We start from the raw sequence: 24,878 nt of genomic DNA on the forward strand, positions 1-24,878 counted from the left end.
CGACCCGGACCCTAGACCCGACGAGTGCGGTTCCGGGAGAATGATTAAGAGACCCGTGGGGTATTCGGGCCGGGTCCGAAATTAATATAGTATGACGGGTTCGGGTCCGGATTTATCAATTGCGGCCCGGACCTGACCCGTTGACAGGCCTAATTACTGCTACCATTACCTTGGTGACAACAGACTTTTCAAGATACATCAGCTATAGAAGAAGGCACCTGAGCAATATATGAAGTAGTGGAAGATTTGAGCTGATATTGGTAGTCTTACTGATATTGATAGTCACCACTATTGCTTTACTAGTATCTCCATTTTTGTCAACTATATTTGATCGATCTAGTTGCTGATTTTTGTTTTACATTCCTTCCACCAAATTGGATATCTATGCAACTTGAAACAAGCATTACATGCATGTTTTTTGTTCCTATAATAGGTACACCCATCTCCTCCAAGCTACATATTTGTCTGTGATATGGTAATCAATGTCTCATGAACTCCCTTAAAAGCCATAATAGCCCTAGCTATAATGTTGTCTCCTGATGTCAGCATCACCGATTGCTTGGTATCCTCACATTCAACATAGGCATATGCCTGCTCTACTGTAGGCAGTAAGTTCAATCATGGTATGTCTGCAAATCTTGTCCAAGAGAAGTGTATACTCTCTCTCTCTCTCTCTCTCTCTCTCTCTCTCTCTTCTTTTATGAGAGAGTTGCACCTGCCAATATCAGCAACACACTCCATTGGATTTGGTCAATGAAAATCAATTTCTCTTTACAAGTCTTGAAGGCCGTTGAAATACTTCTCAATCGTCCCTCAACTTGTCTCGTTTTGGTCACTTTTCTCTGCAGATTATACAGTTGAGAAGTATTAGTCCCATCGAAATATATTGTGGCAACTGCATCCCACACCACTTTTGCTTTAGGGAAGCAAATGAAGTTATTAATCAAGAATTGATCCATGTTATTTATCAATCATCCTTGTATGGTCAAATCTTCAGCCCATCATTGTTGATATGTAGGATCTGTTAGTGAAGGTTGAGGAATTTCTTCATTAATATATTTCAATTTGACCCAACTTGGGATATACATCTCGACAACTTGAGACAACATGGCATAATTAAGGTCGTCCAACCTAATACCAATATGAGCCATGGAAGAATCAGTCCTCAGTATAGTTTTCTGACTCCTGGTTGAGACTTCTGCCATTCGTCCAATCAAGTCTTCTAAGATTCAGTCAGTTTGCCCTTTTTCACCTCGCACTATATTGGATGATTCCATCATTGGTATAGATTAAAGTTTTATATCAAAGTTGCAATTTGAGCAGAGAGATTAAAATCCCTACTTTAATGCCATGTGAAGAAGAAAAGAATTTGGGGCAAATATCTTCTTTATTTCACACATCTTACCTACAATGATATATGTCCTATTTATAGGCTTACAATAAGATATGATACAATGAATCTAGACAAACATTCAAAATAATAACAAACTTATTCTACCTTAATCCTTAATTGATATAAAGCTTAAATTTAAAACAGAAGATAATTATAACCAACTCACTCCAACAAAAATCTCAAACACCATTGTTGTTGACTATTGTTGGTTTAGAAAAATTTAGAATAAAACCTAGTAAATTTTTTGTTATGTTTCTATTGTTATCTTCTTTATTCCATAGCACCAGGATATGGAAAATGCCTTTTGGCTACTTCTTTTAACCCATTTTCATCTTCCTTTCTTTTTCCCAAAAGCTTTTCAATTAAGACTTGAGTAGACTCGTTCGAATCTGGCGAGTTAGCCTCGATTCTAGTGTCTTGAGTTATTGCGACGTTGTAGCAAAATAGGAGGTTTCATTCTAGTGATGAATCGACCGAGTCAACTTTGACTCACTCGAGTCTTTGAACCATGCATGTAGCAATCATGAAACTTAGTACTACACCTTGGTTTTCATATTTGTAGTTGTTTTCGGGAATTTATTACAAAATTATGTATTCAAGCTTAGTGGATTTGGGTGAATTTACCAATATGACTCTTTGATTTATTGACTCATTGGAGGCTTTTTTTTTTTTTTTTTTTTTTACATTTTATTGGCAAATCCTAGAGATTGGCAGTCCCTAAATTTATTAATGTTTAATAAAAAAAAATGAAGGTGGCCATGGACCTCTCTTGTATTAAAAGTGAAAAAAATTTCAAAAAATAAATAAGGAGTATTACTCCCTTACTAAAAAAGTCATGATGTAAGGAAAATTAATGTTATATAAACTAGGGTTAAATGCAAAAAACCCCACAAACTAAATACTCAATTGCAGTTTACCCCCTAAACTATAATAATAGGCATTTTGCCCCCTTGAATGATATGTTTGGACAAATCTACTCCTTTTGTTTTAAGCATTGTTATTTTTCTTTTTTCCCTACCATTTTCTTTTTAAATTCTTCCTTTTTTTTTCTTTAAACATTGTTTAAATAAGTAGACTAGATTAGTCAAATTTTGTTTATTTCTTAATTTTGTATGTCAATATTTTATAAAAAAATCTATGGAATACAAGATTTTTTGTCCAAATGTTGAAGTCAATGTCATTTAAGAAATTGAACTTTTCAAATATATAACAACAAAATAGAGAAATTGATTAATCAATTATTAGTAGTATCAATAACAAAAAAAAAAGAACTACTATTGTTGTTTATTCTTATTTTTTATTTCACTACAAATAACAATTGCTAACTTTTTTTTTATGTGATATATAATATGTTACTTTTATTATAAGTAGTTGAGTAACTGTGAACTCCTAATTAGTTTATAGGTACTTAAATTGTTGAATTACTAGATTAATACACTTTACAATATAAGCTTCATATATTTTGTTGTTGAGTTTGATCCCTATCTTTTGATGTTTACAAAACAAATGGATGATACTAATATTTCTTCAAGATATATTTTCAGTTATGAAATTATTTGATTCCATGAACAAGTGCAAATTGGAAAAAGACAAAGTATGCTGAAGCTGTCGGACGCTCAAAAAAGACTGCATCGGACGTCCGACAACCATTGAGTATCTTCGGACGCAGAAAACCAGCCTATCGGACGTCCTAAGGAATTGAAGAAAACTTCTCAGTTTTACATCATACCTTCGGACGCAGAAAACCAGCCTATCGGACGTCCGAAAGAATTGAAGAAAATTTCTCAAACTCACTGCCTGCTGTCGGACGCATAAAACAGTGCTATCGGACTTCCGACACTACCAACGGCTAGTTGACTGTTCAGCTACTTTCTATCCGTTGGAAACTTTAATGAGGCTCTTTCTTGGTCCTATATAAATAGTGGTTGGTCAGATACTTCAAACAACTTTGGCACACTGAAGATACAAAAGATCTAGAGAGATTTTAGTGAGAAAATACTCCAAAAAGAATATTTGTAGTCTTAGTGGTGTGAGGTTCATTGTAAGCTTTTCATTTGTGAGTGAATCTTTCATGAGTGTAGCTCTGTGAGGGTTGTCCTGAGGGATAGTAAAACGTCCTGGCTTGACCGAGTGCTGCTTGGGGCAAGGAGGAGGTGAACCTTCCTTTGTACACAAAAGTGATTGTAATTCATCAACTTGAAGTAGCTTGTTTCAATTAATCTACAAGCTCAAGAGGAGTTGGGTAGTTAATTGGTTTGCAATCCTTTCCTTTTTATTTACTTATTGTTTCGTTTATGATCTTTGCATTGGTTGTTTTTGGGCCTTACAATTGGTATCAGAGCTTGGTCTCCTAGAGATTAAGCTCAATCGGCTTTGGAGTAAAGATGACAACCAATAATGCTATGTTTTTTGAAGGACATTCTGTTATTAGACCACCTGTGTTTAATGGGTCAAATTATATGAGTTGGAAAGAAAGAATGATTATCTTTTTGCAATCTATTGATATCGAATTGTGGTTTATTATTAGTGAAGGTCCATATGATGCCTCTCTTATAGATGAAAATACTCATGCATCTAGACCGAAAACAAGAAGTGAACTGACTGCTGTGGATAGAGCTCATCTCACCTTAAATGCAAAAGCCATGAATGTGTTATATTGTGCATTAGACTCAAATGAATCTATTAGAGTCAAGGGTTGCAAGTCAGCTAAAGAAATTTGGGACAAACTGAAAGAAATTCATGAAGGTAGTGAGAATGTTAGAGAACAAAAGAAGTCCATTCTAGTTACAAAGTATGAATCTTTCAAGATGGAACCTCATGAAAATGTTGATCAAATGTATTGTAGATTCAATGATCTCATTAAAGATTTAGAGGTGCTGGAAAAAGAATATTCTCTTGGTGAGAAAAATAGAAAAATCCTGAATGCCTTGTCCAATGATTGGGAAAATAAAGTGACTGCTATTGAGGAGGCTAGAGATTTGAATACTATGCCTATTGAATCTCTTATTAACTCTCTTATCTCTTATGAGCTGAAACTTAAGACTAAGGTGCAAGAGGAAGAGGATGCAAAAGTGCGAAAGAATATTGCTCTAAAAGCCTCACAAGATAAAGATGATTCTGCCTCCCTAGATGAAGAAGATGTGGAAGGTGATGACAATGATATCGCTCTCATCACAAAAAGTTTCAAACGAATACTCAACAAGAGGAGATTCAGAAATGGTGGACCTAGCAATTCATTCCCAAATCAGTTCAACAACTCGAGAAACAAAGGGAAGCTAGAGTTCAACAAAAAGCAAACTGATCAGTGCTTTGAATGCGGCCAACCTGGACACTATGCAAGTGACTGTCCAATTATGAAGAAGAAAGAAGGAAGAAAACCAAGAATAAACAAATTTCAATTCACATGGAATGAATGCAATTCCGATGGTGAAATTGAAGAGGAAGATCAATCTGCTCAATTGGCTTTCATGGCCATTGGAGATGATGAGGTAACATCTTCTAACTCTCAATTTGAAAGTGATGATGAAGATGATGATGATCTTGAATATTTCATTATAAAATTGCATGATAGTTTGAAAGAATCTTATGTTAGAAACAAGGAGTTAAAACAGAAAATTAGTTTTTTGTTTCGAGATAATGCAAATCTTTTTCAACAAAATAAAAAGTTGAAAGCTGAAAATGATTACTTCAAAAAAGGTGAGACTGCTTTACACTTGGATCTTGATAGAAAAACAAGTTTTTGTGAAATGTTCAAAAGAGAACAAGATGATTTGAAAAGAAGAATTGATGATTTAAATGAGTTGCTTCAACATAAAAAACAGGACTGTTTTCAAAGTAATAAATCAAAAACTCATTTTAAGATAAATTCTGCTGCAAATGAGTTTGCTATCCATAGGAGAAGACAAGTAAGATTTATTAAACCTGTTCATATAAATAATTCCCTGATTATGTGTAATTTCTGTTGTCAAAAAGGTCACATGAAAAGTGATTGCTATGTGAGAAAGAATATAAAAAAAGGCATGAAATGCATGTGGATAGTTAGACATGATACTAATTTTAACAAGTAGAAGGTTTTGTCTAATCATTGCAGTGATTCTTGTTCAGAATATTTTTTTCTTTTGATATTTCTGATATTTTGATTTGAGTTTTCGCTGATATTTTTGAATACTACTGAATCTATATGATGTCAAAAAGGGAGAGAAAAGAACTATTCTGATCTAACGATAATTTGCTAATTTCTCAGCAATAAGTTGGTATGTTGGTATTGCTGAATTCTGCTATCATTTCTCTGTTTTTGTTTGAAATATTGGATTTTCTGTTATTGTTGTTGGATTATGGTTGCTGGTTATTACTCTCATCTTATGATGACAAAAAGGGGGAGAGATGGATGCAATGTGTAAGGGGGAGTTATTATGAGATTATGAGTTTGGCTCTTAAAAGTTTTGATTGCAATGATTGAGGGGGAGCTTATACTTATTTTTGTTTCTTTCCATCCATTGTTTTGTCATCATCAAAAAGGGGGAGATTGTTGAGTTTGATCCCTATCTTTTGATGTTTACAAAACAAATGGATGATACTAATATTTCTTCAAGATATATTTTCAGTTATGAAATTATTTGATTCCATGAACAAGTGCAAATTGGAAAAAGACAAAGTATGCTGAAGCTGTCGGACGCTCAAAAAAGACTGCATCGGACGTCCGACAACCATTGAGTATCTTCGGACGCAGAAAACCAGCCTATCGGACGTCCTAAGGAATTGAAGAAAACTTCTCAGTTTTACATCATACCTTCGGACGCAGAAAACCAGCCTATCGGACGTCCGAAAGAATTGAAGAAAATTTCTCAAACTCACTGCCTGCTGTCGGACGCATAAAACAGTGCTATCGGACGTCCGACACTACCAACGGCTAGTTGACTGTTCAGCTACTTTCTATCCGTTGGAAGCTTTAATGAGGCTCTTTCTTGGTCCTATATAAATAGTGGTTGGTCAGATACTTCAAACAACTTTGGCACACTGAAGATACAAAAGATCTAGAGAGATTTTAGTGAGAAAATACTCCAAAAAGAATATTTGTAGTCTTAGTGGTGTGAGGTTCATTGTAAGCTTTTCATTTGTGAGTGAATCTTTCATGAGTGTAGCTCTGTGAGGGTTGTCCTGAGGGATAGTAAAACGTCCTGACTTGACCGAGTGCTGCTTGGGGCAAGGAGGAGGTGAACCTTCCTTTGTACACAAGAGTGATTGTAATTCATCAACTTGAAGTAGCTTGTTTCAATTAATCTACAAGCTCAAGAGGAGTTGGGTAGTTAATTGGTTTGCAATCCTTTCCTTTTTATTTACTTATTGTTTCGTTTATGATCTTTGCATTGGTTGTTTTTGGGACTTACATTTGTAATAATAAAGAGTTTATGACAAATTATTAAGAATGAATTTAACAAATAAACAAATTAAAAAAGCAGTTTAAAAAATATTAAAAATTTTTATGTAAGTCTTTTCACATCGGAGAGAGACGTTGGCTAGTTCCACGAGAGATGGAGAAAATAAATAAAAGGAAAAATGAAAAAATCTAATAGAGAAGAAAAAAAAAAGAAGAAAGGATTTAAAATAGTAGGGGTAGTGTTGTCCAAACATATCATTCAATGGGGCAAATTGCCTATTATTATAGTTTATGGGGTAAACTACAACTAGGTATATAGTTTGTGGGGATTTTTTGTGTGACGGCCCCACCTCCCCCTAAGGCGAATCAGAGGGTTCGGCGGGTCGCCTGCCCAACTCTCGCCGGGACTCAGTCGTTCACTACAATCCTCAAATGAATTATAATATAAATCTCAAATATACATTACATGATCCACAAACATACATCCAAGTCTCCAATAATTACATGTCATAAGCGAAGCGGAAACGATTCTCAACTATACATAAAATGATTCCAAATCCAAATTATACAAGATATATGCCATCCAGTCACGTGAACAAGTACTACAAGTCCTTCCTTCCAAAACAGAAATTTCTTGCAATTAATCACTTTTTCCACCTTCTAGCTTCCTCAACTATCATTTCCAATCATCATACATAACCACATAATAACAATCATATGAGAACAGAAAAATCCTAATTAAATATAAAACTTCACTAATTTCAACCAAAATCATGAAATCATCCATAAAATCACTTATTCAACCACCACCAATCACTAATTGAACATTATCAAGATCAAAGGAAAGGTTCCTTAGTCACTTACCATGCAAACCCAAGGAAAGACCCAACTTAGCACCTTTGCTTCTCAAACCACTTCACCACACACCTTAATACCACCAAGAGAAAGGTTTTTATGGAGCAAATCACGGTTTTAACGGTTGGTTTGTGAGATTGGGCAAGAAATAGAAGGAAGAAATTGAGAGCTTTTCTTTCTTTTTGTCTCCAAAAGGTTCGGCCAAGGAGCTTATGAAGAAGATGAATTTTGGGTCAAGTTTTTAATCAATTAGTAAAGGTAGTAAAATGGTCAAAGTCCACCCTTGAGTAAGAAAGTGACACTTGTCACCCTTTTGGTTCAAAACTTATCTTTTTGTCTCTCCAATACAAATATCTTAACACCTTGTAAAATAATATCACTTAATACAAAATTCCAACAAGTTGTCAAAAATATAATGCATTTACCACACTTGCGGGTCCCACGTCCAAAATACGCTTTTAATTTCTCAAAAACTAACCGATACTAGAAAAATCATTTTAAAACTATCTTTGCTCATAAACTTTATCTGGGGAATTTTTCTAATCAAGAAACTGTAGAAAAGGCGGGCGATTAAATAAAATAAACCCTAGAAATTTAGAAAATTTTCGGGTTCTCAAATTCATTTTTTTTTTCGGGGCGTCACATTTTGCATTTAACCCTATAAACTAATGCTACTCATTGGGGGTGCATTGCTTATTGTAATTTGATACTTTTCTAATTGAAAATTGAAAATTTTGTTTTACTATCTATTATTGATTTCGGAAGAATGACTCTTATTTTGAGACAAGTCCACCAGTACACAATGACTGAAAAATTACGATATTTCAAAATGGTAGACAAAAAAAAAAAAAAAAGAATTCCCGATATGGGCCAATTTTAAGAAATCCCTAATATCGAGTAGGTGAGCTATTTTTTAGTTTGTATCTATCACTTTTAGACACAAACAAAGAATTCACGATATTTCAAAGTCAGACACAAACAAAGGAATCCTAAAACCAAGGACATTGATCATTTTTAAGAAATCCCTAAAATCAAGTAGGTGGCCTCTCTTTTAGTTTGTGTCTATCACTTAATCATATATCACGCTTTAGTTGCTTAGTATAGAATTATTCTTTTGAGACAATAAAAAGTAAAAACATGATACTTGACCGTGACACTTTGTAGATTTTTAGATTCTTCTTTTTTCGTAAAGCGAATTTCAACTCCATTTCTTATCAAATACTACATCGCACTTCAATTCTTAGTCATTAAAGATCAAACAACCTGAAAACTTGTATAGAGAATCCATTTAATTTAGACTACTAAAACTTCTTTTTGGTAAATTATACTCCCTTGCAATTTCTTTGTCCGATTTTTGCGCAAACGATACAGACCATACGGTCGGGCATGTGGGATTTCCGCTATATGTTTGATGCAGCAATAATTAAGGTTCCGTGCACGAAAATTAAGAGAATTTGATATCACTTTGTCATTAAATTTTCGATAAAGTTCAAGATTCATCTTGTGAAGTTGGGGAAAACTGTTAATTAAGGGTAGGTGTTTAGTGTAAATTATAGGTGATAGACAGCATCATTAAGGCCAATCCGAATAACTATGCAAGTCAATGTAACATTGTAACGCGGAAGGAGCTTTAACAAGATTCCAAGGCAACCCACTACTTGCAATTATAGCGCCAGATAATAAAGTAAAGAAAGTTGCAACCTAGAATTTTAAAAGAAAAAAAAATCAAAGTTTAGTCTGTATCAAGTGGAATTTTTTAAAATATGTTATTGAATGATGTAACAGAAGATGAATAGACATAAGGGCACTTTTTTTTTTTAAGGGACTGTAAAAATTTCCTAAAGTTTGAGTTATCTTTGCAATGCAGATATTGCGCTATGAGCTGCTTAAGTTGTTCAATGCATAGGTTAAATAATTGATCATGTTTTATATGTAATGCATTTTAATCTAGTTCCTTCACCAAAAAATAAATAAACTCTTTTGATAATTCCGTCACTGGTCTCCAAATCTTCATCTCCTTGTCTTTTTGGTGTTCAAACTTACACTATTGCCAAATTCGGGTTATTATCACTTTACCTGCTTAACATTTGGTGCTATTATCAATTTCCACATTTACATTATCTTTTAGTCACTTTATCTCCAAGACTAACGATCAAACTTAACGATGTTTGTTAATTAAAGTGAAAAGACATGTTTAACCCTTAAAATGATTATCACTTTACCTCCATAAACTATAGTCTCATTAGCAATTTACCCCCATAAACTAAAATGCCCTCCTCTTTGTATAATAAAAATAATAAAAAATTTAGAGTGGCTCTTCTCCTTTTTAGTATCAAGAAAAAAAGTCAAAAAATTCATTTCTTTCTTCTTGGCAATCTTATTAATATTGAAAAAAAAATAGAAAGATGGAGAGGGGAAGGGGAGAGGGAGAGAGAGAAAGAGGGGGCTCAATTCTTTTTTTAAAAATTACAAATAAGAAAGAATTGAATACTTTTATTATTTTAAAATTATTTCACTTTTCTGTTTACTACCAAATTCCAATCCTAATCTCGACAACCTTAAAGTAATACGATAATGTTATACTTTTCTTTATTTTCTTTCTTTTCAAAATCTAATTTTCCGTCTCCTTATTTCCCATCTCTTTTTCTTTTGCAAGTATTAATAAGTGTGAAAAAAAAAAGAAATATGAGAAAACCCTTTTATTTTTATGTTTTTTGATCTCTCAAAGTGAAAAAAGGAAGAATAACCATTCTAACTTTTTTATTTTTAACTATATATAAAAAGGGTAAATACTAGTTAGATTAACGTTGAGGTAAAATGCCTAGAAAATAATGTTAGAAACTAAAGTGATTGTAACACTATAATCTAAACGAATAAAGTAATAATAACAATGTAGTAATATTATAAAATAAAAGGGTATTTTTGTCCAAAATTTCTTAATATGTTGAGTTAAATTACTTATGGGGGTATAGTGACTAAAAGATAATGTTAGGGGGTAAATTGATAGTAGTGATATAATTTAAGGGGGTAAAGTAATAATAACGCGCCAAATTCAAGTATGTTAATTTTCACTGTGCCACCTAGGATTTGACTTAAATGTCATTTTCACCTCCAACAGTAAAAATAAGACATATTAGCCATTCTTAAAAATTTTAGATATTTATATTAGGGTTAATTACAAAAGACCCCTCCAGATATACGATGGCATCGCTCCGGCCCGTAAATGTTTAATTTCATCAATCTTCCCCTCATGGTATCTATATTTTCTCAATCAATTCCAGTCAGCACATAAGCTTCAATTACTCTTTCATTTGCTTACATAACGACTAAGTAACCTATAAAGATGAGTCTATTTCAAAAAGTACCACCGGGTTTAATGGACTTTTATTACTTTGCTGAGATATCAATAAGTAACCTATAAAGATGAGTCTATTTCAATTACTCTTTCATTTGCTTACATAACGACTAAGTAACCTATAAAGATGAGTCTATTTCAAAAAAGTACCATCGGGTTTAATGAACTTTTATTACTTTGTTGAGATATCAATTTTTTAGAATAATTTGCGATGACATATACAAGAGTTGTATGTATAGAAGTTCATTACAAATGTGTGTTGTGGGTTATTTAGTGTGCACACCATATGAGCAAATGAAAGAGAAATTGGGACTTATCTGCTAATTACTTGTCATTGAGACAATTTAAATGCCAGAGGGGGCAAAGTGATGCAATTGAATATTCATAGGGACCAAGTGATGAAACTATACTGTTAGAGGTGGTATTTTGGAATTATTTCTTTATATTATTGCTATAATCATAATTTTCGTTGTTAATAGTCCAAACAAAGTCTAACATAAGAAAAAACAGATAATCTAAAATAAACATTAAACCCAACATGAATAAGAAAAACTCTCAAGGAAAATTAAACCAAAAAACGACCTTTCCTATTTTCAGTTTAATATTTTGGTGTAGTCAAGATTATCAATAAGAAGTGACAAATGTTGATAGATAGAAAATGACAAAAAGGTTATTTGTCTCGATGTCAATAAGAAGTGACAAGCCACCACCATAGCCGTTAAGGTTTGGTGGGATGGGGGGTCAAAATTCAAACTTTACATTCCACCAATTATCACTATATGTGGCACATCACTTTAAGTGGCTTAAATCTTTATCGGTGCGTAGTGTACTCGTTTGGTCCGATGGTGATTCAGTTTCCGTCGGTTCCCTAGTAGGTAAAAAATTATTATTCCCATGTCCCATGCATTCATCCGAGCCCTCAAAAAAATATATTTATCCTAATGCAATTCCTATTTCTTTTTCTTTTTTGATGAAAAGGGGAAAGCTTTTATTACTAGACTTGTTGAAAATCGTCGTATACAAATTCGTGAACAAAGTTTGGGAGATGCAAACAAAATTGGCTATTTGATATAATGTGCCAATTCATGCGCATCCAGTTTCTCGTGGAACCCAACTAGCTTCACTTTTGAAGTGACTAAATGAAACAACACACAAGCTCTCAATTATTCGACCAATTGCAGAATTTTGCCGGTTAATTTTGAAGATTACTATGAAAAATTAGTCAAAATGAAAAAAAAAATGTGTTAAAACTGACCCTCAAAATCTGCCTTAACATGAACTTGTAACCACATTGTCATACTTTATAATACTCCCAAAATCTCCCTATTAGTTTTATGTATACAAAATACCTCTTTAATACTTCAAACGCCTATGCTGGCACCGGAAACTCTTTACCTCAGCCGCTTTAACAAGGCAACAGGAATTTAAAATTCACCTTTTCTGATAAATTCTAAACACAAAATTCCTAAATTGCATCACCGAATTCAGGCTCTTAAATGGCATAAACAAATCTGTATGTACTTTGGGACAAATTTCTTCACTAAGCTATTTATTTAGTGCTACAAAGCTTTGTAGAAATCCGATTTATACCAGTCACAATTGTTTCTTCAAAGCTAATCATTCTATTTAAACAAAAATTGGCATGAAATTAATTATCTGTATGATGATTACTTGATTTGGGAAGTGTGTTACTTCTAAATTTCAACACTCCTGTAATTAGAGGCAGCTCAAGTTTTGGACAAAGCTTAAACTGCACAGATACTCTAAACAAAATCGGCTCAACTCAATGATCAAATTTTATTTATAAATTTTACAAATCCAGAAGTAATTTTTGATAAAAACATCATCATTAGTTGAATTTGCACTAATGGTAGAAACTAGTGCAACCATATATAAATACAAACAGATCTGAAGAACAAGTCTAGATATTATTTCTCCAGATTTAAAAAGTCAAGAGACTATTACACTGTAAAATTCAAAAAAAAAAAAGAAAAGAGAAAAAAATAAGCAAAGGAATAGAGGATTCTCATATTTGATAACTTACAATTTGCAGAGCAAGCTGCAACTTTTAAACGATGAAAGAAAGAAGGCGTGAATGTTTTTATACAATAAAAAGAGAAAGAAACAAGCAGCTATAATGATTTGTAAGTTTTAAAATCTAGGTATCACTTTTCAGGAGGATGACTTTAATAGCACAAAAGGATCCAATTGCCAAGAAAACAATCAAGGCAAATAGTTCAAATTTGCTCAAACGTGTGCTTTGGCTTTGAATGCCCTTAAATAAAAAAAAAAAAAATCAAGGCAAATAGTTAAAATTTGCTAAAACGTGTGCTTTAGCCTTTAGCTTGGAATGCCCTTAAATTAAAATTGGGCCAATTTTACGTATCCTATCTATGTTTAGGCTACTATCAAAACAATGCACTCTATAGATGTTGGCAAACAAAAAGTTCAGTCGGTAGACAGAAAAGGTCCAATTAAGCCAGTTTTATGAAATACAATAAACCAAAAAGCAAGTCAAGTCTACAAGTGTAAACATTTGCAAACTCGTGGTACAAACTTGAATAGGGATGGCAAGAGGCGGGTCCCCCGCCCTGCCCCCCTCCTCCCCTGGCCCCGCCCCACTTTTTCTGTAGAACTAATAAAAATTTGTTATATAATTTTATTATAGTCAAATTTTAATAAATAATCAAGTACTAAAATATCGACACATTACAGTTACAGAGTTATTATCCATTATAATTTCACAATTGAAACTTAAAAAAACAATCAAACAAAAGTTATTTGAATACAATCCAACGTGACGAAACAAATACAACTAAAGTAGTCAAGTTTTCACTTTTGATATAAATACAATCACTAAATTATTATTATGTTTTTTTTTAGAAAAAAAATGTTATTGTGTCAAGTGTAATTAGGAATTTAGTATAAATGTATTAGTAAATTTACTATAACTAATTAATAATTTCTATTAATAGACATGTATAATTATTAGTATAATTGATAATATGAATTATATTACATACACTAACATACAATATATAATACATATGACTAATAATACATTATTATAAGTTTGTAACTAATTAAGTTAAATATTATATATATAATTATATACATATGTATATATGTATTTATATATTTATTAATTTTTTTGGATAGCGGGACGGGGTTATACTCCCCCGCACCCCCTCCCGCCCCGTTTCTAAACGAGGGGGGAAAAATTTCTCCCCCTCTTTGCCCAACCCCCGCCTCATTCGCTCCCAACAGGCACCCATCCCAATTACGATACCTAAACTTGAAAAGTAGGATATGTGTATCCAGTATGTCATATGAGATCATCGTTATCCTATTGAAGTATTTTCCTGTGCTCAGTCCTCCATTGCACCACGGAATTTTTTTCCCTAAACAGAGAGTGCAGGAGCAACAATCTGGAACAGCATAGATTAGATGGTGGCCCTCAATTTTAAGGGTTAAAAAGTCATTACACGATTAACTTCGGTGTTGTATTTCATATGAATCCAATTATATGATACATAAAGATGAAAGGGAAATAGATAAAAGAATGTATAAATACATTTATAAAAACATCCTTTCCTCATTTGCATTAAGATCTCTATCTATTTGATATACATTTTCTATAACTTTCAATATGCATAATGCATCGTATAACAATCCTGCCAAAAACACAGTAAGACATTGGCAGCATTCTGCCGCTGACTAAAATTTTCGGTCCTAACATTTAACTCCGAACTTCGTTCAAAGGAAACAGTGAACATCTTTCAGCCAAAACTGAAGGGCTGTTTCATGGAATAATCAAATATTGCTTTATCTCTGTTTTTCTGCCCCATTCCTCCGTGTCCAACTGTGGATGCCTCGTTAAAATACGAAAGATAATAAACCAATCAATCATCTCAAGGAATTGTACTAATCAAGTGCAGCTTTGTTTCTACGACCAGTTATGGGCTTAGGTAAACCGTCAAAGATTGGTCTCGTAATCACTGCAGAGGAAAGGGCCTGCAGATCTGGCTTCAAGCTCCACTTTGTTGTAGGCCATAGGGATGACAAAGTGCCATTCTCTGAATCTTGCAAACTTGATGTACTTGATGATTTCCTCACGCTACTAAGACTGTCAATTACAAAAGATTCCCCCAAACCTATAGGAATAGGGTTTGGCAAGCCTGCTTCAGCTTCAGCCCCAGGTAGAGTTCGACTAGTTGACTTGGGTCTCAAAGCCAAGCCTTTACCAGTAATTGCTGAAAAGCCACTACCACCGCTATTATCCTCCTTCAGCAGCTTCTCTGGAGTACGAGAACTAAAATCAGCCTCAGATTTCTGACGCCTTCGCACTAGAAGCTTTTCAATCCAATTATCCGAGTCACTATCGGTACTTTCTTGAGCAGACAGATGATCATCTAGGTGACCATTTTCTGTAGCAAAACCATTAGCTTCACTTTTAGATTTTCTATGATGACTCAGTGGTGGGTTCAGATTACTGGAAGGCCTGGCAAATGGCCCATCCTCTAAATAGTGAGCTCCACCTTTCCGATACACAGCCATTTCAAAGCCTTCTGATGCAGATTTCTCCTCTGCTGGTTTAAGACCATAATAACCTTGTAAACTGCTCATGGCTGGAGAGACCTTCCGCTGAGGAGAAGGCGTCAACTTCAGTGACTGAAATGAGTCAAATAAATCAGAGTGCCTGCGGGTGGGTTGAGTCTTCTCACAGCCACGTGGCCTGCAAATAAGCAATCACAACCAGCAACAGTTTAACCATTTTGGATTACCGGAAGAGAAAAGCGAAGCAAAAAGATAAGGAGGATGCAAAGCTATAATTATCAAATTCTCAGCTATGTTTCAGATACAGAGATAGTTACCAAAACCAAAAAGGACGCCAATAAGTATAATAGGTCCAGTCCATTGTTATTCACAACCCAGTATTATCGTGCAGTTACCAACAAGGAACTGGATGGCAAAAGGCACTTTTCTTCATTGTACCATCATGATTTAATCAAGCAATGAGTTTGTAAAGTATCATCCTTATTCAAACATATCAGTCCCAATTAAATAGTAAATTCTTAATAACTCAAAACTTAGGTTCGCCAGACTGCAATTTAAACCAAATAAAACAGACTCTATCAGTTAACTTATGAGACTAAATGTCTTTCAAGGCATAATGTTAATAGGCATCTTCTGAACACGCTTAAACTTACAAAAATTCACAATGTCCTTTTAGCATTTTTAGCGACATCTGAAATAAGTTCATGGATAAATTTGCCACTTCTAATTACCAGCCAAGACAGTTGTCTTTTCTGCTTATTATGATACGACCAAAGCACATTTCTTTACATAGAATGGTGCTTTAATCAGGCAGGGCGCAGTGAACTCTGACTACCAGAATCAATTACAATGTGGAACAACAGTTCTAATAATGGCATAAATCCTAATATTGTAGTATCTTTAATTTAATGTAGAATTGGATAAAGATCTGGAGGGAGAGAAAATCAAATTCATTATCCTATTACAGCAAGATATTAACCTTAGTTAAGTAAACGAAAAGAAGAGTTAGAATGTTTGTTGCCCAACTTAGAAGCAGATAAAAGTTGCAAATTCAAACATGATAAAGGCAAATTAAATATTCTAATCAAAAGCAGGATGGGTAAAAAGAATATATCAACTGTGGAGCATCCTAGTGATAACGAGCTTTTGGCACTGTACTTGTATCTGACCGAAAACAAACTCAATTAAACTCCACAACCAGCCAAAGATACTCATACACGTAAAAATCTGGTATGACGTAAACAGGTCTAACTGTTTCGTCTTCAGCAACGTGGCTGCCTATGCACTGCTTGTCAGTTTCTGCCAACAATAAATACACCCACACAGCAACTAGAATGCAAAAGGACAAAATACATCCATAATAGGAATGCAATCATCAAATAGAAAGTTCGAAGAATCAGAACCAAAAATGGTTTTCCGCAAATATCAGATACACACCACTTGCAACTCAGAGCCGAGGATTCCCAAAAAAGTATGTTGGGCATATATAAATGTAAGAACAATGGAAATTCCGTAGATTAAAATGTAAGCATCAAGCACATGAAAATTGCTATACCCTTGAGTATCCAAACCATTTGATAAGCTGGGTGATGGAGGATGCCTTCCTGGTAATGGTATTTGAAGCGTCTTTAGAGCAAACATTTGGAGATCTGACACCAAGCCATTCATCCTCTTTATATCAGCCACCTGATACATCAAAAGCCACCAATGCCAAATACAGCATTAATATGGCATCATAACTGAAAAACCATTGAAAGAAAATGAAAACCCCAAAAAGGCAAAAGCAGTCAGAACAGAACAAGCCCCACAAATACTATGCACTCAAACAAAACCTCCAGTGTCAAAACAAAACAACTCTCCAAACATCAAAACAAAACCTGAGTGTCACAGTGCACTGAAATTGGATGATAAACACATGTGGAAGTTACATCATCATCCAATTATCTCATAATACAACATAACTACGAAACATACAACTTTAACACATTCAGTATACATGCCAGTTATCTTAAATGAATAAACATACTCCGACATGCTATTTTAAATGCAAACCAAACTAAACATAATCTCTGGAAAATAGGGGAAAACCTAAATTCAAAACATATATTGCCCTTTCATTTGGCCGCTCAAGCGTTGTTAGTAAATACTTTTCCGATCAGAGTTTGGAGTTCAGACCTATACTTTCCTTCTTCATGGATTAGGACTTCAAATGCGCCCTTTTCACTAATTATACCAACAATCTGTCATGGAGCAGCTGACAAGCAAATCAAGTAATAAATGGAAGCGTGAAGATAGCAAAGAAGAAGGCGTGATCTAGGAAGAAGAAAGAAACCAAGGCGTGAATCAAGGACCACGCCTTTACTGGAAACCAACTCTGCAACCACGCGAAGGAAGCCATTGAAGTTCTGCAACAACTTGCAGTTTCGTGTAACCAAATTCACAGCCACTTGGCCACTTGGCCACTTGGACAAATGCGATTGGAGGACCAGATGTTAGTTATAGATTGATAGTTATAAATAGGGAATTAAGGGAACGTAGCAGGCAGCAATTTTGTCTTGTAATTCAACAGAAGTGAGCATCAAATCTCATTCTGCTTTTTCCTTCTTAAAATTTCCTTCATTCTCTTTCACCTTCTTATTGTTCCCGCCATTTCTGTATTCTTTTACAGATTACTAAAAGCCATTACTGAGCTCCATTCTTAGCTCGTTTTGTGTTTGAATTAATTTCATTTGCGTCTGATTGTGATTTCAATTCCGAGAGCCAACATTCCTAATTAGCTCAAGTCTGGTACCATTACAGTGGTATCAGAGCTAACTACGAGCCATTGGGATGACGAAAGCACAGGAGGAGCTGATAAGGAAGGACCTGACTGAGCTAGGGAGTGTTGTGAGGACGTTTGCTAACAAAAACGATGGATTGGAACAGGCGGTCAGGGCGATAGAGTATAGGCAGGAAGGCACGGAGAAGGCCATTAAAAACCTGGACCAGAAGTACGAGAGCATGATGTCAATGATGGCTCAAATGATGGCCAAATTGAATGAATCTGGGAGAAGGGATGAGGGAAGCAGTTCTGGGAACGAACAGAGGAAGGAACTGAGGAGGGAAAAAACTGAGAGGCAGGATCTTAGGGGGGGAACTAAGTTACCTAAGATTGATTTCCCTATGTTCGATGGAGATAATCCTAGGGAATGGGTTAGGAGAGCCAACAAGTACTTCCAGATCCAGGGAGTAGCGGAGGAGGTGAAGTCTGACTTGGCTCAACTTCACTTCAGAGATAAGGCGGACATCTGGTTCCATGGGATGTACCATGGTAGGGAGATTGTCGATTGGGAGGAATTGTCCTTGGCAGTATGTGGAAGATTTGGAGGAGGCTCACCAGAGGAGACCATCGAGGAATTCAACAAACTCACGCAAACAGGGAGTGTTGCTGAATATCTGGAAAGATTCGAGCTACTAAAATCACTGGTAATGCCTATACTTCCTGGACAGACTGATTCATACTATAAATCCTGTTTTTTGAGTGGACTGAAGGGGGAAATCGTGAATATGGTAAAAATGGCTAAACCACACACCTTAACAGACACTATAGAAGTTGCCAAGTTACAGGAGAAAAATTTGGAGGCCATCAGAAGAGTACAGAAACCTATAACACAGAAATATTCCAGCCCACAGTCAACCATTGGGCAGGGATTTCCATCCCAGACCAAACCTAAATGGACTAATGACAACTCCAGAAGGATAGGGAATGCTTTCCAAAAGGGGGGCAGGCCGGGGGGACATGTAGCAGACCAGTATAAGAAAATTACTCCCTCAGAATTCAGTTATAGGAGGGAGAAAGGGCTGTGTTTCAAATGTGCAGAACCTTACACTTTAGGCCATGTTTGCAAACTAGCTCAGATGCAGTATATCTTGGTAGAGGAACCTGGGGGGGCGGATGATCACCAGGAGGGAATGGGAGAGGTAGTAGAGGAGTTTTGTGATTGCCTTGAGGGAGAGGTAAGTCAGGAGCTCTTAGAAGTGTCCATTCATGCTCTGGCAGGAGGATCTGAACACAAAACTTTTAAAGTGAAAGGCAATATAGGGGGTAAAGAAGTTTTGATGTTGATAGATAGCGGAAGCACACACTGCTTCCTGGATGAAAGGCTAGCTACTCATCTGCAACTGCAGGTAACGGGTACTCCTTTGGTGGTTAAGGTAGCTAATGGGGAGAGACTGGGGTCCAGACAGCTCAATAAGCCACTAGAATGGGAGATCCAGGGACATAAATTTCAACATCACTTTAATACTCTAAGATTAGGGAGCTGTGATGCAGTATTAGGAGTGGACTGGTTGGCTAAATTTAGTCCTATCGAGTTTGACTTCCGGGGCCTAAGCATGAGGTTCCACAGAGGGAAGGAGCTGATAGAATTAAGGGGAGAAACTGGGAAGATCACACTCAAGGCTATCAAAGGGAGTAGGCTGGCCAAATGGAGGAGGAAACAGGAATATGGAATCACTGCTCAACTGTATTTAGTGGAGGAAGGACAGGTTGACTTGCAGGGGATTCCAGCAGAGGTGAATGGAGTACTGGAGCAATACAGGGATGTGTTTGCTGAACCACAAGGGCTACCCCCCACCAGAAGCCATGACCATGGGATTCCTCTGAAGGAGGGAGCCAAACCTTTCCAGATTAGGCCATACAGGTGTCCTTATGTGCAGAAATCAGAAATAGAGCAGCTGGTGAGAGAAATGCTGCAGATGGGAATAATCCAGACTAGTAATAGCTCTTTTGCTTCCCCAGTATTACTAGTCAAGAAGAAGGATGGCAGTTGGAGGTTCTGTGTGGACTACAGGCAGCTCAATGAGCTCACTGTGAAGGACAAATTTCCAATGCCCCTGATTGATGAACTGATGGATGAGCTGAGAGGAGCCAGATTCTTCACAAAAATTGACTTAAAGTCAGGATATCACCAGATCCGTGTCAGGGTGGAGGATAGGCATAAGACTGCCTTCAGGACTCACCAGGGATTATATGAATTCAAAGTCATGCCATTTGGCTTGACTAATGCCCCGGCAACTTTTCAGAGTTTAATGAACCAGATTTTCAGTGAACAGTTGAGAAGACATGTTATAGTGTTCTTCGATGACATTCTGGTATATAGCTCATCCCTGGAAGACCATCTGAGGCACGTGGAGGAGACACTGAGCATCCTTAGACAACATCAGCTATATGCTAACAGAGGTAAGTGCTCTTTTGCACAAACACAAATAGAGTATTTGGGACACATTATCACTGCAGAAGGAGTAATGGCTGACCCAAGGAAGGTGGACAGCATGGTGAACTGGCCCAAACCCAGAAATGTCAAGCAGCTGAAAGGGTTCTTGGGGCTGACTGGTTATTATAGGAAGTTTGTTAAAGGATATGGATCAGTAGCTAAGCCACTCACCAACCTTCTGAAGAAGGGGGGATTTCACTGGGATGGGGAAGCTGAAGAAGCATTCCAGAAACTTAAGATGGCCATGTGTAGCACTCCTGTTTTGGCGTTACCAGACTTCAGCAAACCTTTTGTTATAGAAACTGATGCTTGCTATGGAGGTTTAGGAGCAGTGCTAATGCAGGATAGAAGGCCTATTGCATATTTAAGTCAGAGTTTGGGACTCAAAAATTTGGGGTTATCTATCTATGAGAAAGAACTCCTGGCTCTTGTAACAGCAGTCACCAAGTGGAGACATTACTTGGAGGGACACCATTTCATCATCAAGACAGACCATCAAAGTCTCAAATACTTGTTGGAGCAGAGAATCACTACCCCTCTCCAACAGAAGTGGCTGACCAAGCTACTAGGACTGAGCTACGAAATACAGTACAGGAAGGGCAAGGAGAATGTAGCTGCTGATGCTTTGTCTAGAAGGACTGATACAGAAGAAGGAGAACTTGTTGAGCTAACTTGTATCACTCCTGAATGGATGAAGGAGGTGATGGACAGTTACCAGGAGGATGAACAGATGCAGAAGTTGATCAGTGAATTATTACTCGCACCTGGTTCCAGACCAGAATATTCTTACCAGGATGGGGTGGCCAGGTATAAGGGAAGGATAGTCATAGGGGCCAAGGGGGAAATTAGAGGGAAGATCATCCATGCCCTGCACAACTCCCAGCTAGGAGGACATTCTGGAGTCCAAGCTAGTTACTACAGGGCCAAACAGCTGTTTTACTGGCCTGGAATGTACAAGGAAATCAGGGATACTGTACTACGATGTGATACTTGTAGGAAGTGCAAAGATGAACGTACAGCATACCCTGGCCTACTACAACCCCTCCCTATTCCTCAATACTCTTGGAGCCATATTACCATGGACTTCATTGAAGGACTGCCCAGCTCAGAAAGGAAGAATACTATCATGGTGATAGTGGACAGATTCACCAAATATGCCCACTTCATCAGTCTGGTACACCCCTTTGATGCCCCTACTGTAGCCAGGATCTTTCTAGATCAAGTCTACAAGCTACATGGAATGCCTTTAAGCATGTTGTCTGACAGGGATAGAATTTTCACCAGTCAATTTTGGACAGAATTGTTCACCTTACTGGGAACAGAGTTACAGCTGAGCACTGCATATCATCCCCAAACTGATGGTCAAACGGAGAGAGTGAATCAAGTGTTGGAGATGTACCTGAGGTGCATGACACATCTAGAGCCTAAGAAATGGAATGCTTGGCTATCCCTTGCTGAATGGTGGTATAACACCACTTACCACACTGCCATTCATATGAGCCCCTTTGAGGCACTATATGGAATCCCACCACCACAACTAGCCTTGGGGCCATATTCACACTCCAGGCTGGCTGCAGTAGAAGACCATTTGAAGGATAGGCAGCGGATGGATGCTTTACTCAAAAAGAACCTGCAGGAAGCTCAGAACAGAATGAAGATATATGCTGACCAAAAGAGGACTGAAAGAGAATTCAATGTTGGAGATTGGGTTTATCTGAGGTTGCAACCCTATAGACAGACATCAATCGAGGTAAGAAAGAATTCCAAACTTTCAGCAAAGTATTACGGGCCTTATCAGGTAGCTGAGAAGATAGGCAAGGTGGCCTATAGACTTCAGCTGCCAGCAGATTCCAGAATTCATCCAACTTTTCATGTCTCATTGCTCAAGAAGAAGGTAGGACAAAATGCTACACCAGTTCTCCAGCTACCCAGCACGGATGAACTAGGACATTTGAGGGTCGAACCTGAAACTATTTTAGACAGGAGGCTTGTTAAAAGGAAAAATGCAGCCATAGTACAGTGGCTGGTACAGTGGTGGGGAACTTCACCTGCTGAAGCCACTTGGGAGGATGCAGAAGAGATAGGACGAAAATTTCCTGGGTTTCAATCTTGAGGACAAGATTCAATCGAAGGGGGAACTATTGTCATGGAGCAGCTGACAAGCAAATCAAGTAATAAATGGAAGCGTGAAGATAGCAAAGAAGAAGGCGTGATCTAGGAAGAAGAAAGAAACCAAGGCGTGAATCAAGGACCACGCCTTTACTGGAAACCAACTCTGCAACCACGCGAAGGAAGCCATTGAAGTTCTGCAACAACTTGCAGTTTCGTGTAACCAAATTCACAGCCACTTGGCCACTTGGCCACTTGGACAAATGCGATTGGAGGACCAGATGTTAGTTATAGATTGATAGTTATAAATAGGGAATTAAGGGAACGTAGCAGGCAGCAATTTTGTCTTGTAATTCAACAGAAGTGAGCATCAAATCTCATTCTGCTTTTTCCTTCTTAAAATTTCCTTCATTCTCTTTCACCTTCTTATTGTTCCCGCCATTTCTGTATTCTTTTACAGATTACTAAAAGCCATTACTGAGCTCCATTCTTAGCTCGTTTTGTGTTTGAATTAATTTCATTTGCGTCTGATTGTGATTTCAATTCCGAGAGCCAACATTCCTAATTAGCTCAAGTCTGGTACCATTACACAATCCATATGGTCGATGTTTTCACAACAATCAAATCTCCAATATCAAAGGGAAAGAAAAAACACACACGAGCACACACATAATTCATATATCAGTTCAGCATTTTCAAAATTCAGCAGGATAATTCTGCGTCCGTCCATATCCACGCAACAAAACAATATTAATAGCTCAAAGAATCGGATCCTCACCTCTGGCTCAAAGTAAAAATTTCTAGGTTAAACTAGCACTGAACATAAATAATCAAAAAAGCGAGATTTCAAAATTATTATCACGACTGGACAAGAGAATTTACCTCTACACCGTATTTGATAGCGACACCGGCAAGCGTATCAAATTTAGAAACCGTATGTTCTATATAACCACCGACACCCACGGCCGCCGTCGGCGGAGGTGAATTCACAGCAAAAATTTTGGCCGGCGTTGATGATGACGACGGCGACGACGAAGAAGAGGACGCCATTCCCGTGGATCGATCCACCTCATCATAATAATCTCCAAATCCGAACCCTCCTCCATTCATTCTCCAATCCATCCCAATTTCTGTACCAAAATTCCTAATTCCCCGGAAAAACAAAAAGAAAAAAGGAATCCAGTTGGCCAATTCCTGTTAAGAATCGTGCATTCTAGCATGAAAAACAATAGTTAATGGATCAATTTTCACAAGTATTGTTCTAACTACATAGATGTTGAAAGGAGAAAAATGGGATTGGGGATTGGGGGTCCCTTAGATCTGGTAGGAATGTAGGTGATCTGGTGCTTCAACGGGGTGTTTTTTTCATGTGTATTAAATTCTTCTTTAGGTACAATTTGACCAAAAAAAGGGGAAAAAATATATGCTATGGATAAAAGAAAAAAGGAAGAAAGTGTGAAGTCGGGGAGGAGGGTAACGGGTGTCAAAAGCCTTTGAAAAGAATGGTTGAGTTGTTGCATTCTTAAGGCCCTTGAAAATTAGGCAACCTGGGCGTCTATGAACTAAAATATTTAGGCAAAAGTACGTTGAGCTATTAAAAAAAAGGAAAAAGTAGGATTATGAGATGCAGTCATTAAACTTTTGAAAGTTTCGTTTCGACCACTATGTAAAGATTGATCTATATCATATACTATGTCATATAGTGGTCGAAATGAAACTTTATAAAAGTTTAATGACTATAACTCATAATTCTACTTTTTCTCTTTTAAATAATTTAATAGTGTATGCACTGCTAATATATTTAAAATTATGAGATATAACTGAGTTATAAATTGTTAGGACAATGGGAGAGAGATTAGGAGTGTGTTTGATAAAACTGAAATCTAAAATTTGAAATTTGAATCTATTAACTTATTGAATTATTAAGTATTAAATATAATAAATTTGGTGTATATCACATTCAGTAAAAAGTAAATA

At 36.5% G+C, this 24,878-nt stretch overlaps 1 protein-coding gene across 3 annotated transcripts; it reads right to left on the reverse strand.

Moving 5' to 3' along the window:
- Nucleotides 1-14,531: 14,531 nt before the first annotated feature.
- Nucleotides 14,532-24,449, reverse strand: LOC113717147 (uncharacterized). 3 transcript variants are annotated; one of them, XM_072070578.1, is made up of 4 exons: nucleotides 22,841-23,762; nucleotides 22,192-22,762; nucleotides 17,093-17,223; nucleotides 14,532-15,715 (listed from the first exon to the last, which is right to left on the reverse strand). In XM_072070578.1, exons 2-4 carry the CDS (start codon nucleotides 22,207-22,209, stop codon nucleotides 14,905-14,907), a joined length of 960 nt encoding a protein of 319 aa, XP_071926679.1. In that variant the 5' UTR covers nucleotides 22,210-22,762; nucleotides 22,841-23,762; the 3' UTR covers nucleotides 14,532-14,904. The 3 variants fall into 3 exon arrangements, with proteins under 3 accessions (XP_071926679.1, XP_027097614.2, XP_071926678.1); XM_027241813.2 differs by lacking the exons at nucleotides 22,192-22,762; nucleotides 22,841-23,762 and adding an exon at nucleotides 23,784-24,449; XM_072070577.1 differs by having other exon boundaries at nucleotides 22,192-23,762.
- Between the last annotated feature and the right edge of the window lie 429 nt (nucleotides 24,450-24,878).

This window comes from Coffea arabica, chromosome 11c (assembly GCF_036785885.1).
Source record: "Coffea arabica cultivar ET-39 chromosome 11c, Coffea Arabica ET-39 HiFi, whole genome shotgun sequence".
Lineage (NCBI taxonomy): Eukaryota > Viridiplantae > Streptophyta > Magnoliopsida > Gentianales > Rubiaceae > Coffea > Coffea arabica.